Raw genomic sequence first — 19,835 nt, 5'->3', positions numbered from 1 at the left:
TCAAACCATAACAATTAATGATGCGAAAAAAGATGCGGCTGTGGTCTAAACGCATCGCATAATTTTTCCGCGCCTTCGAAAATGATGCGGCAGTGTAAAAAGGCTATAAATTTTTTTGTGAAAGGGACTTCCTGAATGAATTATTTGGAACAATGCTGCACGGGGCTAAGAACCAAAATAAACAGAATTTATTTTTTTCGCTTTTACGGTTATGGTTTCGGGTATTTGTAGTCACAACAATTGTAATAGTTATTAAAATTAAAAAATTCAGAATACACCGTAGCATTTAAGAGTAATTACAGTTATAATGATAATTGAACTTATTTACTAACATTTACTGACATAATATAGCATAATTTAATTTAACTTTTATAGGTCTCGCTCTTTCTTTATCAATCTCCACTATTAAAAAGTTTAAAAATTTATTAGAGTTAGGCAGTGCGTAGATGTTCGTCCAGTGCGATATTGAATTGCTTCGTGAACTTATGGCCTTAAGGCCGTGGGAAAGTTGGTTACAAACAGCATATATGGAAGCATATACATATGTATGGAACAGCATATACAAAGAATTGCCAAAATGTCATAATGTTTCTGGTCCTTCTTGACATGCTAAACGTAAGTCTTTCATATAGTTAACAGGGTTCTTTGGTGTATATAATAACCTACAATAATGTCAAAACTTCATGGTTTGTCGAGGATTTATGTGGCATATCGAATATCTTAATCATTACGCTCATTACGTCATACGATCAGATCTATGTATATTAAATTTATATCTATTAATATATCTCGCAATATTATTTAAAGCAACTTGCTGCTTTCGTTGGCTGGCGGAGTTACAGTCACTAAAGACTTCGATACCATCAAAATGTACTGGTGTGAGCCTCACACGAATCGATCAGTCCGAGACCTGAATTTAATCCAAAAGGTATCGGACTTATTGACCCGCCCTCGTATTTCATATTTTTGCTTTAAAAAAAAAGAAAAACAGAATTATCTGACTTGTATATAAAAACGAGAAGGAACGTGTGAGTCGCTTCTGGGGACGCGACTCTACTTATACCCGTACTCAGTCAGTATATACATTTTTGAGCTTATTATTTTTTTGGGATTTTAGAAAAAAAAAAAATTTACATTTTACATTTTTTTGCTACATCTGCTATCTACATCTACATATACAATGTATATTCTGTAGATTGTACACGTTCCATTTAGATTCTACATCTCCTCCGCTAGGGGTTGCTCGCGCACTGAACGCGGCAGAGTGTGCGAGCGAGAAGGAAAATGAGTTGCGTTGTCGTTTGCGGGAGGGGGCAGGGGAAGCAACTGAAAATAAATTTCTTTATTCTGGCTATAATTATGATCCGATTCGATTCAGATTCGGCAAACTGGTAGATATGGTCATTCTCTATGATATTGCGTTTTTAGTTTTATCGTATCTTTAAAATTGTGGCTGCCACAGATTTTCGTCCTTTGTGGGGGCGGAAGGGGGCGGGGCGAAATTTTGAAATACACTTGTAGCAGTGGGATATCACATGAGTCTGGAAACCAAATTTGGTTGCCCTAACTCTTATAGTCTCTGAGATCTAGGCGCTCATCGGTACGGACAGACAGACAGACAGACAGACGGACAGACAGACAGACAGACAGACAGACGGACAGACGGACAGACAGACATGGCTATATCGACTCGGCTATTGATGCTGATCAAGAATATATATACTTTATGGGGTCGGAAACGTTTCCTTCTCTGCGTTACACACATCCACTTTTACCACAAATCTAATATACCCCTTAACTTTTTTTTGAGTACGGGTATAAAAAATGTGCCAGTTCATACACCGAACGTGTCGCAGCTGAGTTTTCTGTCCCAGGTCCCCAGGTCTTCGGCTGCTGGACCTGAGACGTTCGGGTCGCGGACCTGAGACGTTCGAGTGTGGACCTAAGACGTTCGGCATTTCTTCGACATTTTCGATACGAAAGCAAGCCAAGAATTTCAAATGTATGTGTGTACACAGGCACGACAAAATTATTATCAATTTCCTTTTTTTCCGAAAGCGTTTTGAGCGTTTCGTTTCCAGGTTACGTTTTTCGTTGCTTTGTTCCCAATTGGCCAGTTGGGACCGCAACCTTCCAAAAGGTATTTTTTTTACTTTTTTTATATTTTTTAGGTTTGGTTAACGAATTTTAGCTCCACAGTCTCTCCATAGATTTTAATGAGCGATACCTTAAACGACGCCAAATTAATGCACCTATACACAAAAAAATAGAAGACACGGTTTTTCCTGAGTTTTTAAAGTAAAAATTTTGTAAAAAATACCGCACAAAAATCATAATTTTTTCACTTCAATGCTTTATATTTCCCAGACGGTAAGCTGAAATCACAAAGTGTTTGGGCTTAACTTTTAGCTGTTTTAATTATCTTTTCAAAATAGCAAAGTTCGTTACAACCAGACGTAAGTAACTAGAGTTATGTGAAAAAAAAGCGCTACCTCTGAAAAAGGCTTAAAAAAATAACAGTTTTCAAAAATTCTTTAAAAAAAAGTTCTGCCATAGAAAAAAAAATATCATCAAACCATTTCTAAGCCCCAAATCTTAAGTTGGTTTTGTTCCTTGAGGAAAAATCGTGTCGGGTAGTGTAATTTTTGTAGAATGTCAGTGTTGAACTGTCTTTTACCTATGAGTATACATTTTGACTTACGTTTTGACGGTTTGAATCCCTGGTCAGAGCAAACAGTTTTCCGTATCTGAAAAATCAGAGAAAATGTTGATATAGTATTTACCTTAGTGCCTCCGATACCTTTCCTGATCTGTTTTTCCTCAATTTATTTACTCCCTGTACTGTTATGCTCAAAATTGTCTGCTGTTATATCAACGCATTAGTGCCAGCTCATATAACTGTGTTATGTTTAACGATATTTACCGATAAACAAATCGGGCTGCCACAGCTGTTCGGAGCAGTTCACTATTTGTTGTTGCCCTAAAAAATTTGTTCAGATCTAATTTTGGTTGGTTTAAAAAAAAAATTATTTATGAAAATTGCCCAGATAATGCTGTCAAACTCATGTCAATGCATCAATAAGTAATCTTTTTTTTAGTTGTATAAAAAGCCGTTTACTTTTAATTTCAGCGGAGAATTTGACAATGGAAAAATTTTGCGTTTTACGAGTGCGGGAGCGCCTGACTTCGTTTTGAAAAGTAAATCACATTTTTTTGTGGAAGTGAAAACCGGAGCCTGCCTGATAAACTTGATTTTGAAAAATACCTGTTACTTTTTTCCATCTGTTTTTAAAAACATTGATTTTGCGGGCTTATTCTCAATTAAGTTTGGACACAACAGAGTATTATTCACATCCCGAGAGGATTCTTTTCTTGGTTTGTCCAGGGCTACCATATATTTATAGGCTGTTTACATTGGGGCTGCAGAAGAAGCAGTTTTTTGTACATAGGTTAAGCATAGGGCCTTTTGCGCTTAACAGCACATTTTTGCACTTTTCTGCCTATCAACGCAACTATCACCACTAATAACAACAAAATCTTGTAGATCAAAATCAAATTTTGGCGCTAAAAATTTATGGTTGTGCAAAAAGGTGAAAATATACATATAATCATGAAATAAATACTTGAAACTGATTGTATTATTATTATACGACATTTTTGTGACCCCCTGATGCCATTATGACACTGCTGGAGACGAACTTCGATGGTTTTTATAATTTTAAGAAGAACTCCCACAAACTCTACAAAGAAATGTCTGAAAATAATAAAAAAAAATATGAGAATCAATTCTCTTTCGTCCATTTTCTTGTCGTCTTGCATAATTCTGTTGATTTCTCAAAATTTGTTTACTTTCCTTGTCATCAAGCACCCAAATCAAAATTCAAGACGCACGTCTGCCAATGTAATCGCATTTTCTGATTTATTGCGTCTGTTCCGATATCGATAGCAGACGCGCCCAGTCTAAAAAGGCTATTAGAGTATGCAATTGTGATTGAGCTATTATTATCGATAAAAATAGTTGTAAATATTTTAAATATTCTTTAGACAAGATTTACTGTTTCGTCATGTCCTCGTCGTAGTAAATGTTTTATGTTAAGATTATTTGGAATTGTTTGAAGTCTAGTGTAAGTAGGTTAAGGCAAGGCGGGAGCGCAATAAAAGCTCGCTCTTTCGCTCAAGGCAAATTCGCCCGGCTTTGCCACCGTAGGTTAGCTAGGCTTAGAACGAATTGTATGAAGTGATAGAATATAATCGTAAAATTGGAATTCGATCGAGCGCACACATAATTCATTTTCGTCCCACATTTTAATAAACTTTAACAGTTTTTTCGATCTGTCTTAATTAGAAAAACTATTCTAATTTTTCACATACATTATATATACATAAAAAAAATTCGTTGTTAGAAGCTTCCGAGCTTTTTTACCAAATCTGACTCCACATTTTCAAACACCACACTCCGTTGGTAACTTTAATATGATAGTTTATTATTCGATGGGTTTTTCTCAATATTTTTTTAAGGCCGAACTACGATTCGGTGGTTAAAACTGTATAAAAGTGTGAAAGGCAAGCGACAAGATGTGCGTGCTCGACTCCAAGTCTAACTGCCATGCGTTTGAAGATAATTGGACTGGGCGGGAAAAGGGCTAAGCACTGCAATATAAGCAGTACACTATAAGGGTACAGTGAGTGTGCGTTTACGCACAGAGAGCGTGATTTATATGTGAACAATATATAAATTAAGAGCGCTCCGTCAACAAGCTCATTTTTCGGTGGTTATCTGGTCACAAAGTAACTCGGCAGTAACTCAAGCTTAGCAAATGCAGGTAAGGAAATAGCGGGAAACGAAACTTTCACTTAATACAGCTCTAGAGGTGACATTACACAGCTGTTTCGATCGATCTGCTACGCACATTGAAAAAGGAAGGCAGACGGCTCATGGGCGAAGTCAGCAGCGGACCGGGTACGTCCCAGCCAATCGATGTGAAGTTTGCCACATTTGCCGACGACACGGCAGTCCTGTCTAGGGCCAATTGCGTGTACGACGCCACGGACAACTTTCAGCGGTACCTTAAAATGTTAGAGAACTGGGCATGTAGGTGGAATATCAGAAAATGGAATATGGAACCCTGAGAAGTGTGTGGTGGTGACACACAAGCTTAGGAAAGGACCGTGCCCTGGGGTCCCTCTTCATGGCGAGCTGTTGAAGCAGCGGAAGGAACATAAGTACCTGGGAATCACGCTGGACACCCGCCTGACCTTTGCCAGGAACACAAGACTGGTCAGAAGCGCCTTGGAAAGCAAGGCTAGAAAATTCTACTGGCTTCTTAAGCCTAACAACAAGCTCATCCTGGCCAACAAGATCCACATATATAAGGTTATCCTGGCGCCTGCATGGAAGTACGGCATCCAGGTCTATGGGCTCGCAGCCAAAAAACTAGCCTGGACAGGATCAAGGTGTTCCAGAACAAGACTATCCGAAAGATATCTGGTGCTGAGTGCTATGTCCGTAATAGAGACATCGCCATGGACCTTGGAGTCCCCTCAGTCGGTGACATTATTAACGAGCAAGACACAAGATACCTGACAAAGGAGCAGAACCAGGCGAAGGTTAAACATCCATCCGTCCGACTTGGCCACCAGGAACATATAAATTCCTGTTGCACAATCTCCGTCGTTGTCCGTTGGTCCCGCATTTAACTTAAAATATTAAATAGACATTTTCCTTGACCCTTAAGCATATCCAGCACCGCTGAATCTAAAAATTCCTGTCAAACTTCATATAAAAAAAACTGTGACAGGAATTTTTCGTCTACGTTTTCCTGGAGTGTGTATCCAGCAACATGACCGGAATCCACAGATTTATATACATAGTTGCCAATCGGGACCGTGTGTGGACTGAGAGAACAGCTGATACCCAGCTCAGGAATATATGTTCAACAATTATTCCTGAAGTGAATGGTGCAAGATGTAGGCAAAAACTGTGAGCAAAACAAAAAAGAGAGATGCACATTATTCTTTTTTGTTGTACAAAAATATATATGCCGCCACCAACACAATCACTTGATCGTCAGAGTGCATTTTTTGCCATTTTTAAATTCAGGTGAATTTCACAATTGGCTCTGTTTACCAACCACAGCTGATTCATCATCTCTGTTTCAGCTATGTTCAACACCCTCACGGAATAACTAGTAAATTCCCGGCAGGAATTTTCCGCAGTGCTAGAGACAGACCTTTAACAAAAGATGCTAACCAACAGTAACAGTACGTTAAGTAATTATACTTTATTGTCTGTGATAATTGTTTAGGATGTAGAGGATACAATATATTTCGCTCTGATCGTGTAGGACATGCCGGGGGCGTTGCAATATACATTAACAATAAGCCGCAAAACTCATCTGTAAGCAAAGCCCAGATAGCGCTATAGAATATATATTTCTAAAGATCACCATCAATAGAAGAAAGTTTCCCCTTGATTGCATATATTTACCAAACCGAAACATTGACTACTCATCACTGACCTTGACTTATATAGACATAATCCTAGCAGGGGACTTTAACTGTGATATTCTTAAAGACTAGACCTATTCTTTGTCGATAGTACTGAGAAAATTCTACTATATGACCAACTCATAGTACCAGGATATTTAAAACATGACCCTATTTTCTTGACCTATGATTATAATCCTGACTACCATAACTTTGATACTTTTTACAGAGACTTTAAGAACATTGACCTTGAAAAACTACACACTGACATTAACATTCTTGACTGGATATCAATACATTATATGTTTTCTGTAAATTCTCAGCTTGCCCAACTTCAATCAAACATTGCCTATCTTTACAGGGAACATGTACATATTAAGAGGACAGTAAAACGAAAAGATAACTCATGGTTCAGCCCGGAGATAATGCTGGGTATCATCAAACGAAATTTTGCCTTTACAAAATTTAAAAGATCCAGGACTGAAAGCCACTTTAATCGCATAGCGACATTATATCCGCTAAATACTGGGCGGACATATGTCCTTTCAAAAACAACATATCTCCGCGCGGATTTTTTCGTCATATCTCCGCGCGGAAAATGTATGGGCGAAGATATGTCGCGCGGCCTTATGTCGTTACCCCACTTTAAGATGTACTTTGTACATTAAGATCAGACGTAACTAAACTAATAAACTCTGCCAAGACCGCCTTCTACTCGTCAAAGTTTAACAACGCTGTATGTAGAAAGCAGAAATGGCAAATGATTAAAAGTATAGGAATTGGCAAAAAAAACAAGAAATTCGCTAGTTGACATGGACGTAAATGAAGTTAACAAAAAATGTTTGCAATTAGTTGTACCGGACCCACCACCAACCCTGAACTTGACATCCGCGCCCTATAATTATACTGTTCCTAGCTTTAGTTTCTCTTGTGTTAGTCCTTGTGATGTTCTAGAATCCATTCTTAAGATTAAATCAAATGATATTGGCCTAGACGATATGAACCCGAAATTTTTGAGAATAATACTCCCCAGAATCATTATGCAAGTTACTCACATTTTCAACACCACATCAACGATCCCAGAAAAGTGGAAGGAGGCTAAAGTAACCCCTATCCCAAAAGCAAACTCTGCAGACTATAGGCCAATATAACTTAACACATAAGAAATAACATATAAGAAATAAAGCACGAATGTTCATGTGCCACCCTAACGTAGCGCATAAGAAATATGAATAATCACGTATCCAAGTCTGATACTCAAGACGCTGATGCCGCTCAGACGCTCAGCAAATGTCGCCGTAGCGGGCGGCTCCCTAATCCCATTGGCCGCCAGCGATCCCATGATTCTGGCGCATTTTGCATGGTCAGCATTTCCTGTTCATGCGTGGCCGGCATGCCGGCTATGTTTCGGTTAGGTTCAGAATTAAGTTTCAGTTTAAGATTTGACTCCGACACGAGTCGTAAAACCTTTATTAACATAATTATATCGTTGAGCCTTAAGGGTCAACGAAATAGAATAGAGTTACCCTCTCAACATAATCTTCAGTAGAAGACCTAGTTTCCAAACGGCAACTACCGCCCCCCGCTACATGAGCGGGCCACGCGATCGGGTGATCACTGCCGCCGGAGCCAACGCAACGGAGACCGCAGCTCGGACCAACACCACTTCAAGCCACCGCCCCCCTCTACAAGAGTGGGCCACGGGAACCCGATCGCTGCCGCCGGAGCCGACGCAACGGAGATAGCAGCTCGGACCAACATAGTTTTAAGATAATTGGCGCCCAACGGGATTTAGGATCCACGTCCCCAAGAACAAATAACATGTAAGTGACTGTTCGGAAAAATAAAGCTTGTGAAAGAATTTTTGTTTCCCCTTCCCTGATCGCTCATGAGTTGGGACTATAGAAACAAGGTCGAATACGACAGTGAAGATAGCCTAGACTTATTGTACCAGGCCCCAGTCAGAACTAAACAGTACAGAATCAATTAGAAATGGATCCAGCAATAATAAAAGCGTTAGTAGAAGGCGCAATCAACAACGCCCTCGTCGAACAGGAACGACGACTGAGTGCAGAATTTTTCAGGGAACTCGAAAAAGTGAGAAATAGTGTGAGCGCCTTAACTGTAGGCGCCCCTCAGGTGGAAACTTATAAGAGAGTGACCATTGACCATAATATAAATATATGTGAAGTGAAACTAGATATCGTGAAATCAGTACCAACTTTCAACGGGAATCATGAGGAGTATGTGTCTTGGAGGCAATCTGCTCTAGATGCGTACGAAGTTTTCAAAAACTACACTGGCAGTCAGGTACACTACGAGGCTGTGGCCATCATAAAAAATAAAATCTGTGGAACAGCTCGAGCATTGCTCACATCGCACAACACGGTGCTCAATTTTGATGCAATCATAGCTAGACTTGATTGCACATATGCGGACAAAACATCCCTACGCGTGTTACGTCAACACTTGGAAATGGTTAGGCAAGGTGAAACCGATCTAATGGAATATTATGACGAGGTCGAGAGAAAGCTCACGCTCGTCACTAACAAAGTGGTCATGACTCATAATGAGAAGGCAACTACCATTCTCAACGAGGAAATTAGGAATGATGCTTTACACGCATTCATAGCGGGCCTCAAGAGGCCGCTAAAATCGTTAGTTCTCCCGGCACAGCCCAAGGATTTACCATCCGCCTTAGCTCTAGCTCGCGAGGCCGAAAATAGCATTGAGAGAAGCGCATTTGCCGCTACGTACGCAAAGGCGATCGAGGAAAAAAAACATTCAAGCGACGGCAATAGACAGGGTCATCGGGCCCAGGCCAGGCAAGGTAGAGGTTAGGAAAAGAACCCACATTTTGTGGGAAAAAGTAATCAAAATGGGCAGTAACAGAGCGATCCTTGGCCACAGCCAAACGATAAAGAGGCCCCACAGCAAAACCAAGTGCAGCCTATGGAGGTTGACCCATCGATTTCTAGGTTTAGGCAACAGACCAATTGGGGGAAACCACAGAGCGACGTCACACGGGGCGAAGCTCAGAAAAGGCGGAACACGTCAGATCGTATATCTGGGCAAAGACGCCAACGGGTAAATAATATAGAACAGCAGGCCCCTAACCAAGGGGAACAAGAATATGCAAACTTAGCCGAGGCCGCGGTTGCGGAAATTGACGAAGAAAGTGACTCGGCTAGCGGCAACGACCTGTTCAATTTTTAGGGAGCGCTCCCAATGGCCGTTCGTCGAGCGACAGTTGGCTGGCAGAACACTAAAAATTGTAATCGACACTGGTGGTAAAGGAGCTAAAAAACGTAACTTCGGTCGACACCCCCTTCACCGTGAGCTCAATACATGGCTCCAGTGAAATAAAAAACAAGCGCCTAATGCAGATTTTCGGGCTTAACGCCCCATTTTTTTTGTTTGACATGCTAAGTATGTTTGATCGCATTATAGTTTCCGATTTGCTAACGCGAGCGGGAGCGGCATTGAAGTCAAAGAACTGCTGAAGGACGGCATAATAAGACCATCTAGGTCGCAATACAACAGCCCAATTTGGGTTGTAGACAAAAAGAAATCTGACGCCAACGGCAACAGGAAAAAACGGCTGGTAATCGACTTCAGGAAACTGAACGAGCGAACAATCGCCGATCGATACCCTATGCCAAGCATACCCATGATTCTATCGAACTTGGGAAAGGCAAGATTTTTTACTACCCTAGATCTAAAATCAGGGTACCACCGTATTTCCCTCCGTTAATTGAAAACGAAGTTTTTTCACGGTCTTTTTACGCCATGTATAGATATACATTGTGAAGGAGCAAACGGCTCCATCACAATTTTCTCCCATGAAGGGAAACACAGACGGACTTACTTTCTTGCCATTCCCACTAAAGGGACAACATTCCGTTCCTACAAGGAGACACCCCAGGAGGGACTCCGCAATTTAAATTAATACTTATATTTTTGTTATATTTTTTAGGATTAAGCTTTGACATTCCCCATTCGTAGACTTAATTATACGACCCTAAGGGCCAATAAGCACCTGCATTCTCGTGATTTCAGGAAAGGGGGGGGAACCGTGATCGGACGGCATCTCTACAACGCGTCATCAACGGAAAGCTCCCACAACCGAGGTAAGCCAAGCCGCGAACCAAAAGCTCCAACAGCAGAGACGAAAACCAAAGCTCGGCCACCCATACCAACGTGGAACCGACAAGGCGAGAAAGCAGCCGCAACGAATAAGCAACGACCCACAGAGAGAGAACCGAACGAAGCAGACAAACCAAAGCTCGGCCACCCATACCAACGTGGAACCGACAAGAGAGCGCGAAAAAAAACAGCAGCCGCAACGAATATCAGCAACGAGCCCACAGAGAGAGAGAGAGCCCGAACGAAGCAGACGAAACCAAAGCTCGGCCACCAATACCAACGTAAAACGACAAGAGAGCGTGAGAACAACGGCGGCCGCAACAAATATCAGCGACGAGCCCACAGAGAGAGAGAGAGAGAGGCGTGGGCGTATAGCGAAGAGGAAAACGAAGTCGAGAGACCGGCAACGAGGTTCGAGATGGCGGTGTTAGAGTGCAAAACAGGGCAGACGTGCGCGAAAAGTTAGCGCAAGGAAAAATCGGCGCGCACGGAAGGCAAACGGCGACACGCACGGCTCCACGCGTGCATCGGCCAGAGGAGAGGACGACGATCTCCCGCCCGGGGACACAACAATAAAGAACTCGAACGCAAGGATTGAGGGTAAGCGAGTCTCACCGTCGTGAGTAGGCGGGCAGCTGAGCGGTGCGGTGGGCAGGGTCCACGAGCCAGGAAAAGGCCAGGAATAAATAATTAATCAAACGTCAAAATCGCCGTCTTGACTTCTTTTGTTGGGATTATTTTGTGAAGTCGTGTGGGATTTCTTTTGAGCAAGCAGGGAACAGCGATGGTAATACGCGCAACAGATGGTTCCTCCATACTTCTCCCCACGCACTGTAGTTTCCCAGAGGGGCCGCCCGGCGACTGCCCAGGTGCCCTCTAGGAATAATGTTCCCTATATTCCCGCCCGTAGTTTCCCAGAGGTGCCGCCCGGGCGACTGCCCAGGTGCCTTCTGGGAATAAGGTGCCTCGCCTTCCCGCCCGTAGCTTCCCAGAGGTGCCGCCCGGCGACTGCCCAGGTGCCTTCTGGGAATAATTTTCCCGATTTCCCGCCCGTAGCTTCCCAGAGGTGCCGCCCGGCGACTGCCCAGGTGCCCTCTGGGAACAATTCCACATTTCCCGCCACGAGACCCACCCTCGCCCCATTGGTGGCTCAAGACTCGGAGTCCCGGCAAATTATAAATATTTCTGTAATTTCGACCCTGGCGTGACTGAGAGTTGTACCCCGAGGATCGCTTCCTTACAGATGGCGCCCGAGCAGGGACTCCGAGATTCCGATATATTTGAGTGGCCGGGGGGCGTTAGTGAAAATCATGGGGAGAAGAAGTGCGAAAACATAGTTTACGGCCAGGATTGACCCAAAATCTTCCCAGTGGCCCACGTGGCAGTGATAGAAAAAAAAGAAATAACATGCAGGCATGCAGCATTGTTAGGGAGACCAAAAGCATAACGCAGCAGCGTGCGGCGGGACTGTACCCACCCGCACATAGTCGTGGTCGGTCAGCAGCAGTAGGAGTAACGGTGAATTGATTTTGCAAACCGCACGCAAAGTCGCCCAATTTTCACGTACAGCCGAGGCTGGCTTCCCTAACCTCCCTAGCAATAAAAAGCAGCAGCAGAGACGCCGTCAGCAGCAGCAGAGACGCCGCCGGCAGCAGCAGAGACGCCGTCGGCAGCAGCAGAGACACAGCCGGCAGCAGCAGAGACGCAGCAGGGAATCAGCAGCAGCAGAGACGCAGCAGCAGCAGAGATGCCGTCAGCAGCAGCAGAGACGCAGCAGGGAAGCAGCGATCAGAAGAGAGGCAGTAGCAGCAGAGACGCAGGCCGTAGCAGAGACGCAGCCGGCAGGAGCGGCATCAGACGCTGGGACTATAAATTTCCGACCCCGAGCCAGAAGGAGGACAGTATGCACTCAGCTCCGAACCAAGACAGTAGGCATTCAGCTTAAAAACCGGGACAGTGAACACGCAGACACCACGCCAACGACTAAGGACCAACGACCAACGATAACCAGCAGCACCGACCCCAAGGATCAACGATCGCAAGGACCAACGACCAGGATAACCAGCAGCACCGACCCCAAGGATCAACGATCGCAAGGACCAACGACCAGGATAACCAGCAGCACCGACCCCAAGGATCAACGATCGCAAGGACCAACGACCAGGATAACCAGCAGCACCGACCCCAAGGATCAACGATCGCAAGGACCAACGACCAGGTAACCAACACCACCCCAGGCAACAGGCCACACCAGGATAACCAGCAGCACCGACCCCAAGGATCAACGATCGCAAGGACCAACGACCAGGATACCCAGCAGCACCGACCCCAGGGATCAACGACCAACCGGAATAACCAAACGAGCTGAGGATCGTGAATCCAACTGAAATTCCTGCCTATCCGTCGCAACCACGAATTGGACTAATCCGTAGTGCCCTTCGTGTCCAGTGTAGTGACCCAGTTTTCCCCAAGTGATAATCCCCTCGCCATCCTATGGGTGTACAGTGGGTTTCGTATCGGCGAAAGGACGAGCTGCAGGCCATTGCCATCGATCTGGGCCTCGTAGAAAACGGCACCGTAGAGGAGTTACGTAGTCGGATCTCGACTTTTATCTCGCGCGGTGAACACTCGGCGACGGTCAAACAGCGGATAGAGGAACTAGGAACCAGATACAACAGTGCACCCAGTCCAAGGACTCAGAGGACTCCTACCTCGTCACCCGGACCAAGCGGCCGAGAAGAGAAGGAGGGAGCCCATCTGCAGCAGCCCTTACAAATACTCATCCCAGAGTTGCCCAAAGTAACCCGAGGACCCGGACCGAAGGATTCGAACCACCCAGAAGCCACGGCCGAACGACAACCCAGGGCCGACAACTACGAGCAGCACTCGGCCCAAGGATTCCGAGATTCGCGACCCGGAAGGGAAGAAATCTCCTACGTCATGTTGGCCGACAAACTGCGCAGCTGGGGGCTGAAATTCGACGGACATTCGGACGCATTAGCCTTCATTGAACGGCTAGAGGAACGCGTGGAATCGTATGGAGGGAGCCCGGAACAGCTGCCTCGAGCCATCTCCGGCTTGCTAACCCACAAGGCGGAAGGATGGTTTAGAACCTTCCAGATGCAAGGAAAACCCTGGAACGAATTCCGAAAGGAGTTTCTCGATTTCTTTTTGCCCCCTAGGTATTTTCAGCGCCTAGAAGATACGATCCGAAGCAGGTACCAAAGACCCAATGAGACATTCCAGGATTACATGATCGACCTTCGACTCATGATGCAACGAGCCCAATATACTCTGGACAGGGAGCTGGACAGGATATACGAAAACCTTAACCCCGAATATCAACTCTTCACCCGGAGACACGAGTTCGAGACCCTGGAGGAGCTCTCGCAGTTGATAGTGGCATATGAGACGACGCGGGACCGCAAACAAACCCAACCGGCTAGCAACCACCAGGGACACGGATCCCCGGCCCCGAATCGCACCTCTTCAGACGAAATAGGACCCGCCCGAAAAGCTGAGACAGCCAACCGCGTGACCACCCAAGATGGAGACAAGCTGGTGGACGTACGCCGAGCATGCCGGAACTGTGGAGAGGAAGGCCATTTCAGCAGCGCCTGCAGGAACCGACGAGTCTTGTTTTGCTGGGAGTGCGGCCGCCGCAGTATCCGGACAATCGACTGCTGCCGCCAATCTGGGTCGGGAAACGGACTGAGTCTCCGTCCGGTCAGCACCCGAACGGAGACACCCATCCAGGAACCCCAGGAATAACGCACCCGCTAAGCTTGGAGGGGGGTAGGATCGCCGCACGGGTAACCATGGCTGGGATACCATTTTCAGCGACCCTCGACACAGGGGCGACTCGCTCATTCATCAGCCAGCGAACAGTGCCGATGCTCAGCACGGAAAGAAAATTACGGAACGTAAGGACGCGGGTCCGCCTGGCAGACGGGACTATGAAGGAGGTGACCCAAGCAGTAACAGTCCAGGTAAGACTAGACCAACAAGAAACGCAGGTAACATTGTTAGTGCTACCTATGGTGGTCGACGATGTCATCCTTGGACTTGACTTGCTATGCGGCATCAAAGCCATAATTCAATGCGGACGAGCGTACCTGCAGCTGACCCGGGAAATCAGCCCGTTCATGCTGACGACGCCTCGCACAGTGACCTTCCGTAAAGACCCTTCCCCACGCAAATACCCGGATAACGACTACCGAACCGACCCAACGGCAACCACTACGACAACACTTACGACACGATTGGACCCAGCTAGACCCAACGCCGCCCACGGAACAACGAATTGGAACCACGAACAAGCCAGACCCCGAAGCACGGCCATCATGACATCAGGACACGATCACACCAACGACAGCAATGGAACCTCGACGGAGACGACTGCGACACCGCTGGATACACCCAGGGCCAGTCTTTCTATCGACAACTCAACGCCAGACGCCAACGACAGCAATGGAACCTCGACGGAGACGACTGCGACACCGCTGGATGCACCCAGGGCCAGTCCGTCTGCCGACGACTCAACGCCGGACGCACACAGAAGCAACGGGACTACGGCGAAGGCAACTGCGACACCGCTGGATACCCCCAGGGCCAGTTCATGCCCTCGCCAGTCCAACTTAGACAACGCCAGGAACCCCGAAACTTCAGTGAAGGAGGCTGCGACACCGCTGGATACTACCAGGGCCAGTCGACCTACTCTGAAGGCAACGCAAAGTGACCCTACCCGGACAACGCATACCAGCCTCAACCATAACAGACTCTGCAGCAACGCCCCAGGAATCATACCATCAAGCCCCGACGACGAAGGATCCAGCCACTCGACCAGGACAACACATTCACGCCCCGACGACGGAGAACCCAGCTGCTCTACCAGGACAACGCACTCAAACCCCGACGACGAAAGACCCAGCTGCTCTACCCGGACAACGCCGAGAGCACATCAAGACACCAGCATTGCACCAGCCCATGACGGACAGATCGAGAGGAACTACCCGGAACAAACCCCCCGAATGGGCTACAAGCTATTACCATTGGTCAACGGCGGAATCCATTTCGCAGGACTGGCCTGACGACATCTTTCACGGTAAACTTAGCCATCATCACCAGCACGCTGCTCGAAGAAACCCCGCTACAAACATCCCGGGCCAAAGAACCACCACCCACGCCGTGGGTAGCCGCGTTCTTGGAGGAAGAGTTGGCCAAATTCGAGGGCCTAGCAGGTATTTCCCACATAGCCCAACATACGATTTATATGAAAGACGACAAGCCCGTGAAGCAACGGTATTACCCTAAAAACCCGGCCATGCAGAAGATCATAGATGACCAAGTCGACGAGTTACTGCGGGACGGATACCCATTGTACTCGTAGGAAAGAAGACAGGCGAGATGCGTATGTGTGTCGACTTCAGGCAACTCAACGCCCGGTCAGTACCTGATGCCTACCCACTTCCCAGGATCAACCATATCCTTGAAAGACTTCGTGACGCCCACTACATCTCCACGTTGGACCTGAAGAATGGGTATTGGCAGATCCCGATGGCGGAAGGAAGTCGAGAGTGCACGGCATTTACCGTACCAGGCAGAGGACTCTTCCATTGGAAAGTTATGCCGTTCGGCCTGCACTCGGCCCCTGCTACGTTTCAGCGAGCCCTGGACAGCGTTATCGGAACAAAGATGGAACCTCATGCCTTCGCTTACCTAGATGACATTATTGTCATCGGAAACGCCTTGGATGACCACGTCAAAAATCTGCGAGAAGTATTCCAAAGGCTACGAGACGCAAATCTGAGACTGAACCAAAACAAATGCAGGTTCTTCCAAAAGAGCATCGTTTACCTGGGACATGTCGTTAGCGAACAGGGGATCCATACTGACCCAGAGAAGATTGTGGCCGTCCGGAAATTAAACCCCCCGAGTACTGTCAAGGAGTTGAGACGCTGCCTGGGAATGGCATCGTGGTACCGCCGCTTCGTCCCGAACTTCGCTACGATCGTGCAACCCATGACCAGCCTCCTAAAGAAGGACAAACCGTGGATCTGGGGAAAGGAGCAACAGAGAGCATTTGAGGACCTGAAAGAGAAGTTGACCCAAGCACCCGTCTTAGCATGCCCAGACTTTACGGAAAGGTTTACCCTACAAACCGATGCCAGCTCCTTTGGATTAGGAGCAGTCTTGACACAGCAGATCGCCGGAGAAGAGAGGGTCATAGCCTATGCCAGTCGCCGCCTGTTGAAAGCCGAGGAGAACTACTCGGCAACGGAAAAGGAGTGTTTGGCTATCATCTGGGCTATCAGGAAGTTACGATGCTACTTGGAAGGTTATCAATTTGACGTCGTTACCGATCATCTCGCCTTGAAATGGCTAAATTCGATAAACAACCCTACCGGTCGAATTGCTCGTTGGGCGTTGGAGCTCCAACAGTATCGCTTCGATATCCACTACCGTCGTGGGAGCCAGAACGTAGTAGCCGACTCACTCTCGCGTCAACCTATCGAAACCTTGCAACGAACCTTAGAGGCACCACCCACGTGCCCCTGGATTCAGCGACTGCGCAAAAAGATCCAGGAACAGCCCGAAAAGTGCCACGACTTTCTGATCGAGAACGGACAGATCTACAAGCGGACAGGATGCCGGCCAGAAGAGGAAGACTCGCTACAATGGAAACTATGCGTCGCCAGCGAACATCGTCGACGAGTACTGGAGGAGAGCCACGATCACCCCACCGCAGGACACCTAGGAATCCGGAAGACAGCCGACCGCGTGACCAGACGATATTACTGGCCTGGACTCTACCGGAACGTCGCCCAGTACGTCCAACGATGCGAAAGCTGCCAGAAGTTTAAGGTGAGCCAAAGGAAACCAGCTGGGCAAATGCACACACGGCAAGCCAAAGGCCCGTTCGACATTTTGTGTGCAGATTTCGTAGGTCCGTTGCCACGGTCAACACATGGAAACACAATGCTCCTAGTGTTTTTCGACTCCTTCTGTAAGTGGGTGGAACTGGTACCACTGCGAACGGCCACCACCGCCCAATTAGAAAAGGCATTTCGGGAACGGATCCTCAGCAGATTCGGGATACCCAGGAAGTTCGTTTGTGACAACGGCACTCAATTTACGAGTCGCTCTTTCCGGAAATTCTGCGATCAAGCAGGAATGGCATTGGAACACACGGCACCGTATACCCCGCAACAAAACCCCACCGAGAGGGCGAACAGGGCCATCAAGACTATGATGGCACAATACATAAAGGGCGACCAGCGGACATGGGATGATCTATTACCCGAATTGAGCTTGGCCATTAACAGCAGTGCTTCGGATACCACCGGGTTTAGTCCAGCATTCCGGTCGGGAACCACGCTTGCCAGGAGCACTTTACGATGAAGTGACCCCAGGAATGGGAGAAGAAGCAGAACCCGCACACGACAAGTCAACGCGACTTCAGGAAATCTTCAAGGTGGTGCAGGCGAACACTCAACGGGCGTCCCAAGAGCAGAGAAGGACGTACAATTTGCGAAGACGAGAATGGCGACCCACACTAGGAACGATGGTCCTTCTCCGCCAACATCACTTGTCCAAAGCATCTGACGGTTTCGCAGCGAAACTGGCCCCGAAGTACGACGGACCGTACAAGATCGTCAAATTCTTATCTCCCAATATAGTTCGGCTGCAAACCCCGCAAGGAAGGCAAGGAAAGACCGCGAGCTTGATGGACCTGAAGGAGTTTCACGCGGTTGACGACGACGAGCCGGCACAGACGGCACCGAAGACGCTTCAATGAACAAACGATTCACGAGGGCCACTAGAAGCACGTGGTGACACAACCGGGCGTTCCAACGGAGGGCAACAAGCAAGGGGCAGGACGGCCAACACGACGCGGGACAACGCTACAACAACCAGTCGTAGCTACACCCCATATGGGCCATCGGGCTATCCACTACCAGATTGCTTTCGAATGGAGCAAGAAGCCTTCGCCGACTACCAGCGAATCCCCCGGGACCAGCGATTGGCCGCCGTATCAGGATGGCTTGAGCAACAGCCGCCAGTGGTCCATAACGCAGAGGCAGAGAAAGGAGCGCAGGGTGACGACCGCTCCACGACAGCTGGGGGCCGACGACCAACCACAGTCCACGAAGATCAAGACACGACCCCGCGTGGCCAGGGCCGTCTGGTTTCGACCCTCTCGGATGTCGAAAATACGCCAACCCGCAACGCTGCCTCAAGTTGCAGCCCCGTTACCTCACCGCAGCCAGCCGATTGGGTTGGAGATTATGGGACCCAGTGAGCCCTCAACCGGATGACCCGCCCGGGAACGAGGAAGTAGTCGCAGGTCCCCGAGAGGAAGGTCCCCACTACTCGGATATATCCGAGTGTAGCGAGCAGGAAGCAGAGGCAGAAGAAGAGAGAGAGCCCGACGGCCGCTTCGCGACTAATGGCGTCCGACTACCCCCCAATCACAACGTCGCCGCCTTGAACCGTCGTTTGTTCGGGGCCTATGGTCCCGCTGTTGACGACGAAAACGTGACCACGGACACCGATGATCAGGACACGATCCTACGTAGTCAAGGCAGTCCGGTTTCCACCCTGATGGGCACGATCGACTCTGGCTACCAAAGAAGCACCGTTGCCCCAAGTGACAGTACCGTCACCTCGCCCCCGCCAGTCGATTGGGAATTCCCTCTTTGGGCAGAATGGGACCTGGTGAACCCCAGGCAGGCCGAATTCGGTGGAGAGAGAGCAGTCACAGAGCCCCAGGAAGAAGGCTCCGCTACGCGGCCAGAGCCGGACACAGCGACCCGGGAAAGGAGGTCTCCTACAAGGAGACACCCCAGGAGGGACTCCGCAATTTAAATTAATACTTATATTTTTGTTATATTTTTTAGGATTAAGCTTTGACATTCCCCATTCGTAGACTTAATTATACGACCCTAAGGGCCAATAAGCACCTGCATTCTCGTGATTTCAGGAAAGGGGGGGGGGGGAACCGTGATCGGACGGCATCTCTACAACGCGTCATCAACGGAAAGCTTCCACAACCGAGGTAAGCCAAGCCGCGAACCAAAAGCTCCAACAGCAGAGACGAAAACCAAAGCTCGGCCACCCATACCAACGTGGAACCAACAAGAGAGCGCGAGAACACAGCAGCCGCAACGAATATCAGCAACGAGCCCACAGAGAGAGAGAGA

The 19,835-nt window shown here is 47.5% G+C and overlaps 1 protein-coding gene across 15 annotated transcripts in view; it reads right to left on the bottom strand.

The window, feature by feature from the left end:
• Window positions 1-19,835, bottom strand: part of LOC111077304 (cyclic AMP-dependent transcription factor ATF-6 alpha) — a 161,079-nt gene that overhangs the window by 109,422 nt on the left and 31,822 nt on the right. For 6 of the 15 annotated variants that reach the window (XM_041594404.1, XM_041594405.1, XM_041594407.1 and 3 more), the window contains one exon: window positions 2,702-2,747. The exons of 2 other annotated variants lie outside the window; for them this stretch is intronic. In XM_041594404.1, coding sequence (XP_041450338.1) covers window positions 2,702-2,747 — 46 coding nt within the window. Of the gene's footprint in view, window positions 1-870; window positions 970-2,701; window positions 2,748-2,783; window positions 2,864-2,923; window positions 3,217-19,835 lie in introns of those variants that run through there. 7 more of the 15 variants (XM_022376785.2, XM_022376786.2, XM_022376788.2 and 4 more) reach the window with 7 other exon arrangements.

The sequence above is a fragment of the Drosophila obscura genome, unplaced genomic scaffold (assembly GCF_018151105.1).
Source record: "Drosophila obscura isolate BZ-5 IFL unplaced genomic scaffold, ASM1815110v1 contig_25, whole genome shotgun sequence".
Classification (NCBI taxonomy): Eukaryota; Metazoa; Arthropoda; class Insecta; order Diptera; family Drosophilidae; genus Drosophila; species Drosophila obscura.
The sequence above is the reverse complement of the archived record's forward strand: the minus strand, read 5'-3'. Positions and strand labels throughout refer to the sequence as shown.